The following is a 15,558-nucleotide window of genomic DNA, read 5'->3' on the forward strand; positions in this document are numbered from 1 at the left end:
TCCAGAGTGAAGAAACCAAAAGTCATGCTTATATCTCAGTCTCACTATCAACCATGCCATAGAGCCCTCACTTGAGGAAATAAATTAAATTTTGTCTTTATGTTTATTTTTTCCAAACCACTGAAATTTTTATCAAAATTTCAAAAGTTGTATTAAAATATTATTTCATAGACAACAAACATATGTGTGTGTTTGTGTGTTTGTGTATGTGTGTGTATGTGACTTTCTGTAGTCTTTTAATAAACAGCTGATAAAAAATATTTCTTAGAGTGGATGAGTCCTCAGTTGTATTTTGAAATGTAAGCATGTGTTATAGATGTACATTATTAAATTTATTAATGCATATAATAATACCTGAAATTTGTCTTATAAAGTTTGTATGTCATTTATTATTAGCTCAATGAAATACCTGGGTACTATTGCTTAGTCCACCTTTGTAGTAGATATTTTTTGTATTTGGAGTTGAATATCAGGAAACAAGAGATGCACAAATGTATCCATATGCAATGATATTACAATAGCATGTTTTTTCAAATTGTATCTTTAGGTAAATAGAATTAAACTATTTTTCTTAAAGAATAAAACAATTGTCCTTGGAGAATATAACAAAATGAGTGTTAAAAACATTTGAATTTATTTTAATACATACTCAAAGTACAGTTTTATTTGCTTAAAGTCAGCATAATTATGTGTTATTTTAGACAATATTTTTAATATCTGAAAAATGTCACCATTATTTTCATTAATGATCTACATTTAAACTTGAGCATTTAGATTTAAATATAAAACATAAGTATTATGTAAATCTACTGTATATTCTAAAATTTACTTTAGAGTACTTATACATATTTATACATAAATCAGTTAACACTAGAAGTGACAAGATTAGTTTATTTCTCCATACGTTTTTAGTTTGTTTAATGGTAATAAAAATAAAACCCATAGGAATATTTTTACAGCAAATCACGACTTCTACCATTGAAACGTCTCTTCTCCCATCTTCATACATATGCCACTCAAAATGTATTCTTTAGAAGAGATACATAGAAACTGTTTTATATATAAATACAAAAGAAATACTGTGAGAATGGTATTTTATGATTGCGTTCCTTAAAATTTTTAGATTGGATATTTTAGTGTATTTAGGTAATATTTTATTATCCTTTATATCAGTGTACAGCTTTTTAAAAACGAAAATGAAGACTGTACTTGTTGTTTTCAATCAGAGTGAAGACAATGAGGGTACTGTAAATGAATTGTTGCAAAGAGGAGACAACTTACAACAAAGAATCACAGATGAGAGAAAACGAGAGGAAATAAAGATAAAACAGCAGCTGTTACAGACAAAACATAATGCTCTCAAGGTATTAGAGCTCAAATTATAATATGCTTTGCCTGTGGTTTTGTCTATACAGGGTAAAATACCATGTACATAAATAAAATCTGTTTAAAATTTTAGTTATCACAGAACTAATTTTTTCTTTTAATATGTGTGCTTTATGATTTTCTTTTGTGCTACCAGTTTTTGAAAGCTATATAACATAAACTATAGTTTTTGTTCTTTTTCTTAGAATATTGAAAACTATCCAAAATTATCATTCACAGTATTTATGAAGTTATTTTTCTAATATGCTTTATTTCTATAAGCTTGTTTTATAGTTGTTGTGTTTGCCAAATAATCAATTGACATGCCTCTACTGTTGTTCCTTTATATAACATCTAGTATTTTGGTAAACTGTTTCTTTAATAAGATGTGAATTTTTGTCATTTTAAAAAATAAACTTTAATGTGCTTATAACAGGTAGTCTGTAAAACTAGATATCTACAAAAGCTTAATTTCATTTATATAGATATCTTCCAAGATGTTTTTACTAAACTTGAAGAAATACTAACAGAAGTAGTATATGTGGTCAAGTAACCTTCTGACTCACCTGAGTGTGTAGGAAAAAGAGAATAAAAGCTTTTTTTTCCTTTAATGCAGTCTAGGCATTTCTTGACATGAAACTAGATGTGATGAATATTTTATGAAACATTTTTGTATATGTTTTGCAATCTTCTCTTTTTTCCTTCATTGCTGAGTATGTAATACTGTTAATTGTAATGTTTTACATTGTAAATCATTATTTAGACCTATATAGTTAGATTCCTCTAGTAGGTAGATGGAGTCTGCTTTCTAAATGCAAATAAGTGATTAAAATCTTTTCCCTATTATTAACCAAATAAGCACTGCTGAGAATGTAATTACACAATATTGTGCCTGCAAGGACTCAACAACACAGTCTATTTGGCTAGCAGGTGTTCTGAAAGTAACTGCTGATAAGTATATTAGTAAATAGAAAAGACATCTTCCTAGAGGGGAAAGCAAGAACAAATCATAATGTGACCAGAAGATCAGAAACCTTTGTAATTCACACTCTTCTTGACAAAGGTTTTGTAAGTTAATAGACTAGTTACAAGAGGATATGTGTGCCATTGATTAGCACTATCTAGAGGTCACCTTGCATACATTTAACTAATATGTATATTTTCTGTAAGCAGTATTCTGTATTGCATGTCACCTCTTTCTAAGGAAACCAAATCACTACTAGTTATATAACCACTAAGTCCTTTATGCAAATATGTTCATTGTATCATGAATTAGTCACAGTACAATAGTCACAGAACCAGATCTTTGTATATTTATTGGGGGTAGCAGAATTACATTTGACTCTTTCAAGGCATTTGTTACCACTACATTGGGGCTTAGAAATGACATATAAAGTAAAAACTACAATATATTTTAAATCCTCATGCCACACGTGATTAATAGTAATGTTATTGTTAAATCAACTTATACCAAATAGAATCATTAAGTTAACCTGCCAAGTTCTTGCATTTTATTATTACAAATTATTTCAAAAGAGATTTTTCAAAGCAATGAAACATTCAGCTATTCATTGGTGTTTTTTAATTCATATTAACTTGAACATAAAACACAATTGCTGCTTCATTGAAGAAATGAAATATGTAGACAGAGCTGTTTTATTTCCAATGGGTATACACAGGTGCTTTTTGTAATTCTACTTATTACAGAAATTATTGAGTGCACATTGATGAGCTAGATAAAAACTCTTTCTTCTTTAATTATTTATTTAAATGATTTCCTTGTTTTATATTGCCAGGTTGATTGAAAACCATTCTGCTTAAAATACTGATTTGTTGTATACTTTTAATGTGATTTATTATAATAATAAAACATGGGCTAAGCATCTATTTAAAAAAAGAAATTTCAAATATTTAATTTCTCATTTTCATATACAATCATTGCTACAGAAATAACATTTATAATTCTACATAGAAATAGAAAAACTTTAAAATAACTAGTAAAATTATCTTTTATTATTTTAATTTTATGTATATGGGTAGTTTCAACCATAATTTTTTGTGCACCATGTGCGTTGTGTGCCTTCAGAAGCCAGAAGATGGTATCAGATGCCCTGAGACTGTAGTTACAGATGGTTGTCTGTAGCCATATATGTTCTAGCACTTAAACTTGGTTACTTAAATTTGGGCTATATTAGCCAATGTTCTTAATGACTGAGGCATTTCTTCAGCTTTCAAAATAATTAAGCTGATAATCAACAATATGAATGATCTAATCTTATAGACTTTTCTAAAATCATGAATGTATATAATGTGTCTGCTATAAGGTTAATTTTTTTATAAGCCCCAACCTTAACATTCTACATATTAGAATTTTTTAGTATTTTAAGTAAAGCACAACTCAGTGCTTTTGTAGCTAATTAGTTAAATTCATTGTGGTCATATATAAAAATGTTTCAAATGTACTATAAAATAATTTTTAAATAGTTAAGAATTAATTAAATGAAAAATGTAAGCAAGGGTAAATATTTATAGAACCAATGTTTTGTGTTATTCCTGTTTCTTAGCTTCTGTTCATAGATCTTAATTCACTAATATATAATTTAATAATTTATGCATGTTTTGTCTTTAAATATGATTTTTACATAACAATTTGAAACACAGAGGCATGAATTTGGTTTTTATAAGTAACTATAACAAAGAGTATATTATATACATATATTGATATTTTAATAATATCTATACCATGAACAGGATTTGAGGTCTCAGAGAAGAAAAAAGGCCCTAGAAATTTCTCACCAGTGGTATCAGTACAAGAGGCAGGCTGATGATCTACTGAAATGCTTGGATGAAATTGAAAAAAAATTAGCCAGCCTACCTGAACCCAGAGATGAAAGAAAATTAAAGGTAAAGTTGTTTTAGAGTGGCAATACTAGATTATGATGCTAGATGTTAACTACTTTAACATTGCCTAATATCACGTATAAAATATGAATATTCTGGTTTCTTCTGCTATCTTGCTCTGTGTTTGATGTATTTCTATGTATTGTGTTTTGTTTCAGTGATTGTATTGTACTATGTGTTTTTAATTGACATAATGTTGAATGAATAAAATGTTTTACTTTTAGACAATGTGAAATGAATAACTAACTGTCATGTGTTTTCTGGTAAAACTGTAATTGACTTTGTGTATCTTTGTTCCAGATGAACTAATGACTTATCGGTACATGGACGACTTCTTTCTCATGTTAGCACATTCATTTCATCAGAGCATCTTCTCATATCACTGTCAAATCTCTATAAATTTATTTGCAAATTGTCCAAAGATGTTTTCTTTCTCTTATTATCTTCACTTTTTATTTTGCTTCATTCTCTGTTGAGTTCCTCAAAACTTTAAAAAGAAAATAAAAGTTGTAGTCACTTACCCTCTAAATTATATTTATAAGGATTATCCCTAATAAATAAATGAAAAAAAAAATCACTCCAATTTTGGTCACTTCTCAAAGCACCAAAACAATTCCTGAGCCAAAATGTTAACTAACATTTAATAAATTAATTAGAATATCTTAAACTGAGCATTCAAATGATACCTAAAATTATATTTGGCTTATTGGATGAGGATGACAGTGACACCTACCATTATTTATAAATTATGAAAAAATAAAAATAAAGGAACAACAGCCTATGAAAATTCTGAGAGAAGTATTTGCTGCTTGTAGGTCGGTTGACATGGTTAGCTAACTGCCCTGGGCCCTGTATTGATTTTGCTCAATAGGAAATTGATCGTGAATTGCAGAAGAAGAAAGAGGAGCTGAATGCAGTACGCAGGCAAGCTGAGGGCTTGTCTGAGAATGGGGCCGCAATGGCAGTGGAGCCAACTCAGATCCAGCTCAGCAAGCGCTGGCGGGAAATTGAGAGCAATTTTGCTCAGTTTCGAAGACTCAACTTTGCACAAATTGTGAGTTGTTACTGGCAAACCCACGTATGTGTTTGCAACTACTACTATATTAACAGAAGCCTACTAACAACACCAAAATCTGGGCTCAATAACAAGTAGTGCACATCCTAAAAGTGAGTCGTTCCCTTCACGTTGGGCTTCTGTAACTCAAAAGTTTAATTTTCAAGAATAAGGACAAAAGAACAAGTGACAGGAAAAATCTCCCTTATTCAAAATGAAAAAAAAATATATACATCTTAATTTCTTTTGCTGCATCATTTTTCATAACATTGGCAATATGAATTTCTCAACTTCTCATACATTTATTTAACTTCAGTGTCTAATCCAGAAATATGTATTGCTTTCCTGAGATCATCCCATGCTGATTTTGCTTTCTTACTGCATACATGGTAAATAACTAGTTTATGGAAAATATTATCACAGCCTATATAAGATCTTATCTTACTGACTTAAGGTATATTACTATAGACTTTACTTTTGGATTAGGCAGTTAATGTGTCACAGTACTCATTAGACAAACTGGATGGCTCATGATATGTTGATATTTGATGGAAGAAACCAAAAGGATGGAATGTTTCTGATATTCTCTTTGAAAACACAATTCAAAGTTATATCATCACTCATGATTATTTGTAAAAAGGTAGAAACTACAGAGACTTTTTGATGAATACATTTTTGTTCCTACTTCAAGTTCTTAGAAGATGAAGAAGAAAGACCACCATCGGTAATTTCCAGAAAGTACTCATCACAAACACAGGATATAAATGTCTAAGACAAACTATTAGGTTAGAGGCTATGAAAGATTTATTCAACTATTTTACATTGTGTAAATATCAACTGCATGGGTTTCAATTCAAAAATAATATTTCTTCTGTGATATTATTCTTTACACTTGATACAGTGTATATGTAAGATGTATAAGGTAATTGAAATGACCACTTTATGAATGTGTATGTGAAAATACATGGCATATTGTTGTAACATCATTTTATACTTTGAAGAAAATCCTTAATTATACCTTTATTTATGAATGCAATAATCTAAAGTTTAATTGCAGCTAACTATTACAGTTTGACATAACATTAAGAAATACTAACCAGGCATAATGGCACATTCTTGTAATTATAGAAGATATGAGGTATACATAGCAGAAACACGAATTCAACATGATCTAATCTCTCAAAAAATATTTTTTTTAAAAAATACTGCAACTATTTAAGTCTTAATTTTTTCTGATTAAACATTAAAGTCTATGATTTTGCATGTTTCACATAATATATCACAAATCACTGAGACTTACATTAGGCAACATAAAATTCTAGTAAAATAATTTGTGTATATGGGCAAGAGTTCATGTGCCGGGGAGATGTAAATGGAGGTGTGGTTAAACATGTATGTGTGTAATGCAGGTCAAATTTTAAGTGAGAAGACTTCAAGTATTATTCTTCAGGTCCCAGCCCTTTAATAATTGGCGGGGGGTGGAAGACTGGGCTTCTAATTAGTCTGGAACACATGCAATTGCAAATAATATAAATATATGTGAACCTCAAGCTTGAAAACAAATCCTATTCATGATCCTTGCAAGGCAAATATTTTCCCTTTGGAACTACCTCATTATATCCTAGTAGAATAATTCTGAATTATGTTTTTTATTTAATAGAACATTTAGAAAACAGTTTATGATATATGAAATCCACTTTTCCATTCATAAATAAATGTTTTTATAATATATATATATATATATATATATATATATATATATATATATATGCTTCTGAGCCACTAAGATAGTTAAGCTCATTATAGGCTATTTGTTTAAGGTGGGAATAATAACCTTATCCAATATATTGTGTTCAATCCATGTTACAAGTTAGTTGAAATTCATGGGCAAGTAGTTTTCTACAGTATCGAACAGTATTTGCAGAAACTGAAAACAAATATTGTGATTCAATCAATGAAGGGTAGGAGTCTGCACAAATTTTCTAATAAAATTATTAATGAGCTTTTTAATACAAATTAAGACTTAAAGGCTTCAAATTTCCATATCAGTAAGCCATGTATTTATTTTAGTAGAAATATGTATATGTATATGTATATATATATATATATATATTAGAATGTATTAAGAAAACTTTGTTAAAAATTATAAAAGACATGGAGACTAGAACAAAAATTGTTCTATATTACTCATAAAAGAGTTCCAGAATATAAAATTGGAGAACATGAGGAAAAGACAATTATTTTATGTAATTAGGTGATTTTTAATAATATTAAATTAGAGTTTACATAATTTATTACATTAAATCAAACTCTACCGACTTGAGAAAAACAAAAGTGAGCTCATACTTACATATTTTTGAAAAAATCTCTACATATTAAATGACCAAGAATGTACAAAAACAGCTGAAGACTAACAATACTCACAGAAGACTTTCCATCAACATTAGATATTGAATACAATAGATGTTAGATAATCTTCAATATACTGTCAAGACTTTCAGATGTGCACCTAGTAATGTGTATAGAAAAGTATTTAAGTACTTATTCTTGAATAACAGATTAAAATTATTTTGTATAGAAGAAAATTAACTCAGAATAGAATATAATATAAAATTGAATGTTTTAAATTCATCTTCCCCATTTAAATAATAACATTAAATATTTTTTGTTTTTTTGGTTTTTTTCTTTCTTTTTTAGAATGTATTTTTATTGGATATTTTATTTACATTTCAGATGCCATCCCCTTTCCCCATTTCCCCTCCCTAGAAAACCCCTATCCCATACCCCCTTCTCATTTTAGCTTTTATACAATTTTTTTAATGTCAACCAAAGGCTTTATAAGTTTGGTAATGTTCAATATCAGTCAGAAGTATAACCTAATACCCAATCTAGATATATCAAAATTCTGATAAATGCTAGAAAGAACACAGAATATTATATGAATGTAGAAACAATTTAGCTAAATCCCACCCACATAACACAATAAAAGTATGAAATGTTTACATTGTGTCATATATATTATATCCATGTTCTCAATATGAATTATCACCAGTTATGTTTCGAATACAAAAAAGGGTAGTGCTCTGTTTGAATAAATACTCAAATAGAATGCTACATGGCCTACCCAACAAAGGAAACATGTGAATACCTTACTTGAAGAAACATGATTTTAAAATAAATAATAGTCTTTTCTAAAACAATTCCAATAGTCCTGAGTATCCCAACATAAATCATCAAGTATATTATATCATTGTTAAATAATTTAAATCCTCAAACATCAAATTGAGTTTCTTATCTTTCATGCCTAGGAAGTGTCTCAAACATAGCATGACTTCAAGTATGTTCTTAAAAAAGTTGACAGACAATATTGATTTACAACATTCACATTAAATGTCACAGAAAATATAATGCTAAATTTTCCTAACTTAGTGAAATGAAAATACTTTTATACTGTGGGCCTTTTTATGCTAACTTATGAATTCAAAAATCAGTAGTAATTTCTATTGTTTTTTTAAACATTCAGTTTGATTAATTTGATATGCTCAGTATTGTTTTACTGCCACTGAAATTATACAAAATAATACCTAAAAAACCAGAGTACATCAAATGAGTCCAATGATTTGCAGATGGATATATATATATCTTAACTTTTATGAGAGAAATAGATTTTATAGAACCTCACATTTGGACAGGTACAGTAGTAAATAAAAATGTCATTTGACAATGCAGATAGGATTCATGATTAATGGCAAAAACTAATTTCCCTTATAAAACATTGTAGGGGACATATCAAGTTACCTTTATGCATCTGTTGCATGAATCTCTTAAAGTTAAATAGAAGTATACAATTCATGTCAGAGTTTTTTTCCAAAATGTTATGGAAAATTATTCCTGACCCTAGATTTTATACTGATACACAAAGAACAATTTTTTATGTTTCATCTTCTACTACATAATGAAAAAATACTATTGTAATTAAAGGGGGGAAGTACTTTCTTTGCATAAATAACACACAGATATTTGTCTTTACTTTGAAACATAAACAAATGTAATCAACTTCCAATGTAATATCCTTGGAAAACATTAGAAAATATAGTGTTCTTATTTAGAGACAGAATGATCATTAGTAAATGGAGTTGTGAATATAAAAGACTATTCATAATTTTCAAGGCAATTATTGATCAAGGAGTTAGTTGTTTATGGAATTTTCATCCTCTCAGCTTCAATACTGCAATTAAAATATCACAAAGGTTAACAAAGTAATTACATAGGTTAAGATTCTATTCATCTATTTTTACTACATTTTTGGTAATTGCAATGGTTGTAGCCATTTCTATAACTTTTTGTATTTTCCTCTATGGAGCTTGATACTTCAATGGATGATTAAGAAAGTCATATATGTTAAGGCAGAATGGATTTCTAAGAATACAGCAAAAAGACTGATTTTCACAAAGCATCTAAAATCTGGATAAAACCTCAGATAAAGCCCACTTTTCAAAGAAAGGCATAATACAAACATCATCATCTGATACTGAACCTAATATTTAAAAAATATTTCAGGACAGTTCAAATTAAGAATTCTACTTGGCTATGTACAAGATTCATTATGAAAGTGGAAATAAAACCCCTGCCTAGGTTATAATCTCAAGAACCATGTTCAGAATATAAAAGAGAACAGAGAAATACTATTCATGTAGAAATAAAAGCAATTTCTGGGATGCAATTTGTTTAGGATTTTCTAAAATTATTAAGGTTCTAGTAGTCCAACTCAGAAATTGAACAAATCTCATACATCTAAAATAATAAATAATGAATTTTTGAGGAAATATGCAGATTAAGGAAATAATAAGAAAAAATGGCAGCTCATTTTAGAGCCTTGGCATAAACCAGAAGGTAATGAAATAGCATAAGTTATCTATGAAAACTAAATTTTGTATTATAGAAACTCTTTGAAGTATAACTTTAAAAGGCTTGGTAGATAATGCAATCTAACGCTTTTGTTGCACAAGCATTGGAATCTGAGTTTGATCCCCTGAACCAAGAAACAAATCCAGCTACTGTGCCATGAATTTATGATTCTAATAAATGCAACTGAATCTCTCATGCCAGTGAGAAAGAATATTTTAAAAGTCTAGTATCTGATGAATAACAACAGAGGTTAACTGCCGGCCTCTATGAGAGCACATATATGGATACACCTGCACACACATATGAGCCTGCACAGACATGTACTCATACACAATCATACAAAGGAATGCCACTAAAATAGACCAGAAGTGAATTTACCAACATAAGATTCTCATAGAAAGGACATGTAAGTTTTGCTTTAAACAACAAAGTACTCTGATGAGGAACATTTAAGTATCAGCAAAAGTGGGAAAAAGATAAACAGAAAAAAATTGGAAGAATACATTTCAAATGCAACTAGCTAATATATACATCAAACATAACTCAACTAAAATACTGGGTAGTGGTGCCATGAAACTTGCCTGAGAATGGTATTGAAGGGAGCTAACCTTCTCTATTGCCCACCTGCTGTCTTTTATTCTTTATTGATCATAGGTACCCCCAACTTTCCTTTAAAAGTGAAATGCCTCTGTGATAAGTCCTAGGGTATTTCCTGATTTTAATCTGCATTATATTTGTCTTAATGTTTTTATAACTAGGTATAAGCCAGTATCATTACATTTTAAAACTCAGGAATACCATTTTTCCATGTTCTGCCTTTGAAACTTTCTTAAATTTTCATCTATAAATCTTCACCAGGTTCTGTTAACTGTTATCATATTAAACAGGGTAACTATTGGAAAATATACATCATATATGTCAAATCAAAGACCTTTAAGTTGGTTCTCATGTATTTTAATGTGAAATTCTAACATAATTTTCAAAGCATATAATACCTGTCTGTGTCACTGCTTCTTTGCTCTTGTTCTATCTCACGTACTCTCACTTGCTCTCACTTTTTTTTGTTCTCTCACTCTCTGTTGCTCTCCATTATACTCTTTTTCTCTCTCAACATTCTCTCTCTCTCTCTCTCTCTCTCTCTCTCTCTCTCTCTCTCTGTCTCTCTCTCTCTCACACACACACACACACACTCTTTACCTCCACATTCATACTTCACAAATGCCTTCACTATTTCTTCCATATTGTGGTATAGGAATAATAGCCTTTTTGATAAATATCATCATACAAAGAAAGATAGATCCAATACTTGTACAGTTCTGTGTCTAGAAAACAAAAGGATGGCTAGATTTATAACATATATGTGTCTATAATTCATGGACTTATTAATAAAAAATACTTGTGATAAGGTCTTGTAGGGATCAAAATGTTATTATAGATGCATTGTGTATGTTAATAATTTTGAAACTACTTTTGATAAAACATAAGTACAGTATAAAATCTCTTCATAGTAGAAGTTAATATATATACACAAGATTTGTAAATAAAATGGTTAATTTAAGCAAGGAACTGAGCTATGAGAATATTAATTGAATTAACTAAGAATTCTAAGCAATTATATTAGCATAGGTCCTTTCCTGAGTATTTCTAACCTGAATACTTTACTGTGTATTAAATTGGATATATTATAATAAAATATTTGTGTACTTTATAGAAACTTGTCATTTTATACACATATGATTTATCAGTGGCTGGCTCAAAATAGCTCAATAAACTAAGGTTATTATTATAAATATGTCAGACTATTCCCAATTATTTTTAGTAGACTATAGCTATGCTACATTTATAATTGTATATATGTTCATGCTATAAATTAATGTTATGACAAATGACTATATTCACAATACTATTTTATGAAAAATATATACTTATTAGTAAAAATATTGTTACCTTTTTTATTGTAATAGAATGTCAGAATATGCTATCAAGTAGAAATGAATGTATTTCAATGAAATAGTGATGACTAAAATAGCACAAATGTACATTTTTTGAAGATTATTACATATCAAAGCAAAATAAAGTCTAATGCAATTGTATATGTGGAATTTTAGTATATATTTTTATTGAAATGAAAATGTAATTCACTTTGACATCAAATTCTGATTATCACTGAAATTATTATCATCTTCCTTGGAATGCCTCAAAATTATTTCAGGGCATATAATTAAATTGAAGTAATAAGTTGATTACTTCTTTTTATAGATAAGAATCTTAAGCAAAATGCTGTTTCCTTAAGTAAATGGAAATGGTTTTACTTATCTCTTATCTTATTGCCTGAAACTCCAGTTGTTTGGTAATGTCATGCCCATTGATAGATCTTTACAATACATATCTATAACAGCAACTACATTCTAAAAAATGTTTCAGTAATTTACCTTAGTTTCAAGGAATTTGGGAAAGGACTACAAACTGAAGATACAGTTTTACTTGTGAATTATCAAATGATTTTGTTAATGTAGTTTTCTTGATATTAGTAATGGTGATAATCTTTTATGTTTCACATTTCTGCTAAGATTTAAAGAAAAACTCAAAAATAGATGCTCTGATATTATAGTTGCATACACTTACTGGATGACTACAAATAAGCCTAAGTTTTGTTTTGGATACACTGGCTTGGTATTCTTTTTCTTTAACAAACATTTGTTCAGTGTCTGCTATGTGCTAGACAACACAAAACATAAAACAACACTGGCGCATACACAACAGTCATACAAAAGACGTGATATTTGAGAAATCTAAGTCAAACAATGAAGATGAAAAAAATGAACAAGAATTTATGCTCAGCAATTTGACCTCCATTTGCAAAACAATAAAAAGTATAATTTTCTCCTATCTAAATTTGCTTTGAAAATATAGAACAGCAGCTGGGAGGGAGCTCAAATAGCTTTTGTAACAGTGTTGGAAATATCCTTCTTAGCATGCCTGAAACAAATGGTTAAAAATAATTAAATTGCTTGTACCATCTGGGAGTCATTCTGATTCTTCAATGATTACTTAAGACTTTCGTTGTATGGGATTTATTCTAAGAGATGAGTAAAAGGAACTCAAGAAAACACATAACATTTTTCACTTTCACTTTTATTATCAAAACAGGATTACAATGTTGTCAAGTTTGCTAAATTATCTCAAAATTCTCCTGATCCTTTATGAATAAATGTCTTTTAACAAATTAATAGGCTTATAAGATTTTATTAGCACTATCTCAAGTACACTTAGTCTTAAATAGACCATTATATAGCATAGTTATTGTGGGGGTAAAATCCCTTTTTTGCTTTATTTAATCTCTTGTATAATAGTCCATACTCATTTAGTAACAAAAAGATATTCAATAGATAATTAAATGAAAGTCTAACTTGTTTGAATCCTCAAATTTAATACCATATACTATAATCAAGCTGTTTAAATTTTAAAATTAGAATTAAATACATGATAGCTGTGAAACAATGCAAGTAATTTTTGAATAAAGAAAACATGAATTATATGAAAACCTAATGTTCACACACATATACACATACACACATAACTTTTTCAAATTCAATGAAAATGCAAGGTTATTGTTAGTTGTTTATTGCATAGAAATTCATCAACACTTAATATTAGAATAAATTTTAAGTATTTCCAGGGCATTTATTAAAGGAATATTTTTAATACTTCTTTTTACTTAATGGAATGTCTGCATGACAAAGTTTCAATTATTCACCAATGTTTAAGATTATTTTCTGCATCTGAACATGATTCAAACATGTTAAATGACTAGACTCTAAGTAGTCACACACATACATGAAACAAGAAAAGTGTTAATTGTACTATGTTAGGCTTTCCTGAGCTTTACAAATTAGTTTTGCTAAATAAGGATACCTAAAGATGGGTTGAATTAAGATTTTTTTATTTGTATTTTTCATATGCCTCACTCCCTTCAGTTGGTGCCCTGTCCCATCTTGTTCTTCCCCTTCCCTGCTCCACAGTAGGTTACTATCAGCTGCATGCTAATTTTATTTTATTCTCTTCCTTTATCTAATACCCCTAAGGTCTGTTCTTTCCCAGCATGATCCATGTTTTAAATTTTATCCAACATACACACATAAATGTGCATATGCATGTTTATACACACACGAGACAGAAAGAGAGAGAGAGAGAGAGAGAGAGAGAGAGAGAGAGAGAGAGAGAGAGAGAGTGAAAGAGGCTATTAGCATGTAGAACCTGCTTATAAAGCTTAACATGATTATTTTCCACTTCCCACTTAATATCCATTTTTTACAGACTTCATATTTTTATAATCTATATGGTGAAATAACATCCTTATGTATATAGACCACATTTTATTTATCCTTTTTCTGTTGCATTAGAAGTGAATTCTACTTCTTAGCTATCAAAAGTTTTCACTGGAGTGTGATTGACTTACAGTAGTTATTCTCTTAGACAAAACAAATTCTTCTTCCTCAGAAGTTAAGAATTACCAATATCTCTTCGGCTAGAGGTGGAACATTGTGCCCAACTGCACTACCCTGGGATCACAGGGAGTTCCTCTGTGTAGCTGCCCTCCTGTGTCCAGAAGACACTGATTCTTTGTAGTCATCTACCACCTTGTGTTCTTCCACTTTTTATGCTCTTCTTCCCAAATGATTATGCCCCTTTTTCACAATAATTTCTGAAACTTTGGAAGAGGGGACAGAGTACATTCATCTATTTAGGGATAAGCATTCTGTAGTCATTTATTCCTTGCACCTTGGCCAGTTGCTTGTTTCTGTGTTGTTACTTATCTACTGTAAACAAAAGCTTCTCTGATGATGATTGCAAAATAACTTACGATATTGGTACAAGGATAAGTTACTAGACATTGGTATTGTTTTACCTCCATTTTGCAGAATAAATGTAGTATGTTCGTTCTAGTGCCCAAGACTTCTCTATCTGGAAGTTCTTGGCCCAGTAATCATGTCACATATTTTTTTATCATTTAGAATTGGCCTTAATTCCAATGAGAAAGTGTTTGTTTACTCCTAAAACATTATACCACTTACACCAGTACACATATATTGCAGGCCAGTAATTAAGATTCTCAAATGGGTATGTATATTATCTTTCAGCACTATGAAAGTATCTACCAGGAGGAAGATCTAAATCAATACCAGGTTAATTTTTTCATATTGTGATTGAAATTTTGGACCCTTCAGCAATAGGGTCTTACTGTCAAGTTATGAAGAATGATCAAGAGCACTGGCAGTATCCTATAATTTTTGGAGCAGAGTAGTTTGAGTTCTCACTGGTAAACAATT

At 29.5% G+C, this 15,558-nt stretch overlaps 1 protein-coding gene across 10 annotated transcripts in view; it reads left to right on the forward strand.

Moving 5' to 3' along the window:
- The window catches only part of Dmd (dystrophin), a 1,571,027-nt gene that overhangs the window by 448,991 nt on the left and 1,106,478 nt on the right, over nt 1-15,558 (forward strand). For all 10 annotated transcript variants that reach the window (XM_076918257.1, XM_076918249.1, XM_076918252.1 and 7 more), the window contains 3 exons: nt 1,227-1,364; nt 4,117-4,269; nt 5,138-5,320. In XM_076918257.1, the coding sequence (XP_076774372.1) occupies nt 1,227-1,364; nt 4,117-4,269; nt 5,138-5,320 (474 nt within the window). The remainder of the gene's footprint in view (nt 1-1,226; nt 1,365-4,116; nt 4,270-5,137; nt 5,321-15,558) is intronic.

Source organism: Arvicanthis niloticus, chromosome X (assembly GCF_011762505.2).
Source record: "Arvicanthis niloticus isolate mArvNil1 chromosome X, mArvNil1.pat.X, whole genome shotgun sequence".
Taxonomy (NCBI): Eukaryota; Metazoa; Chordata; class Mammalia; order Rodentia; family Muridae; genus Arvicanthis; species Arvicanthis niloticus.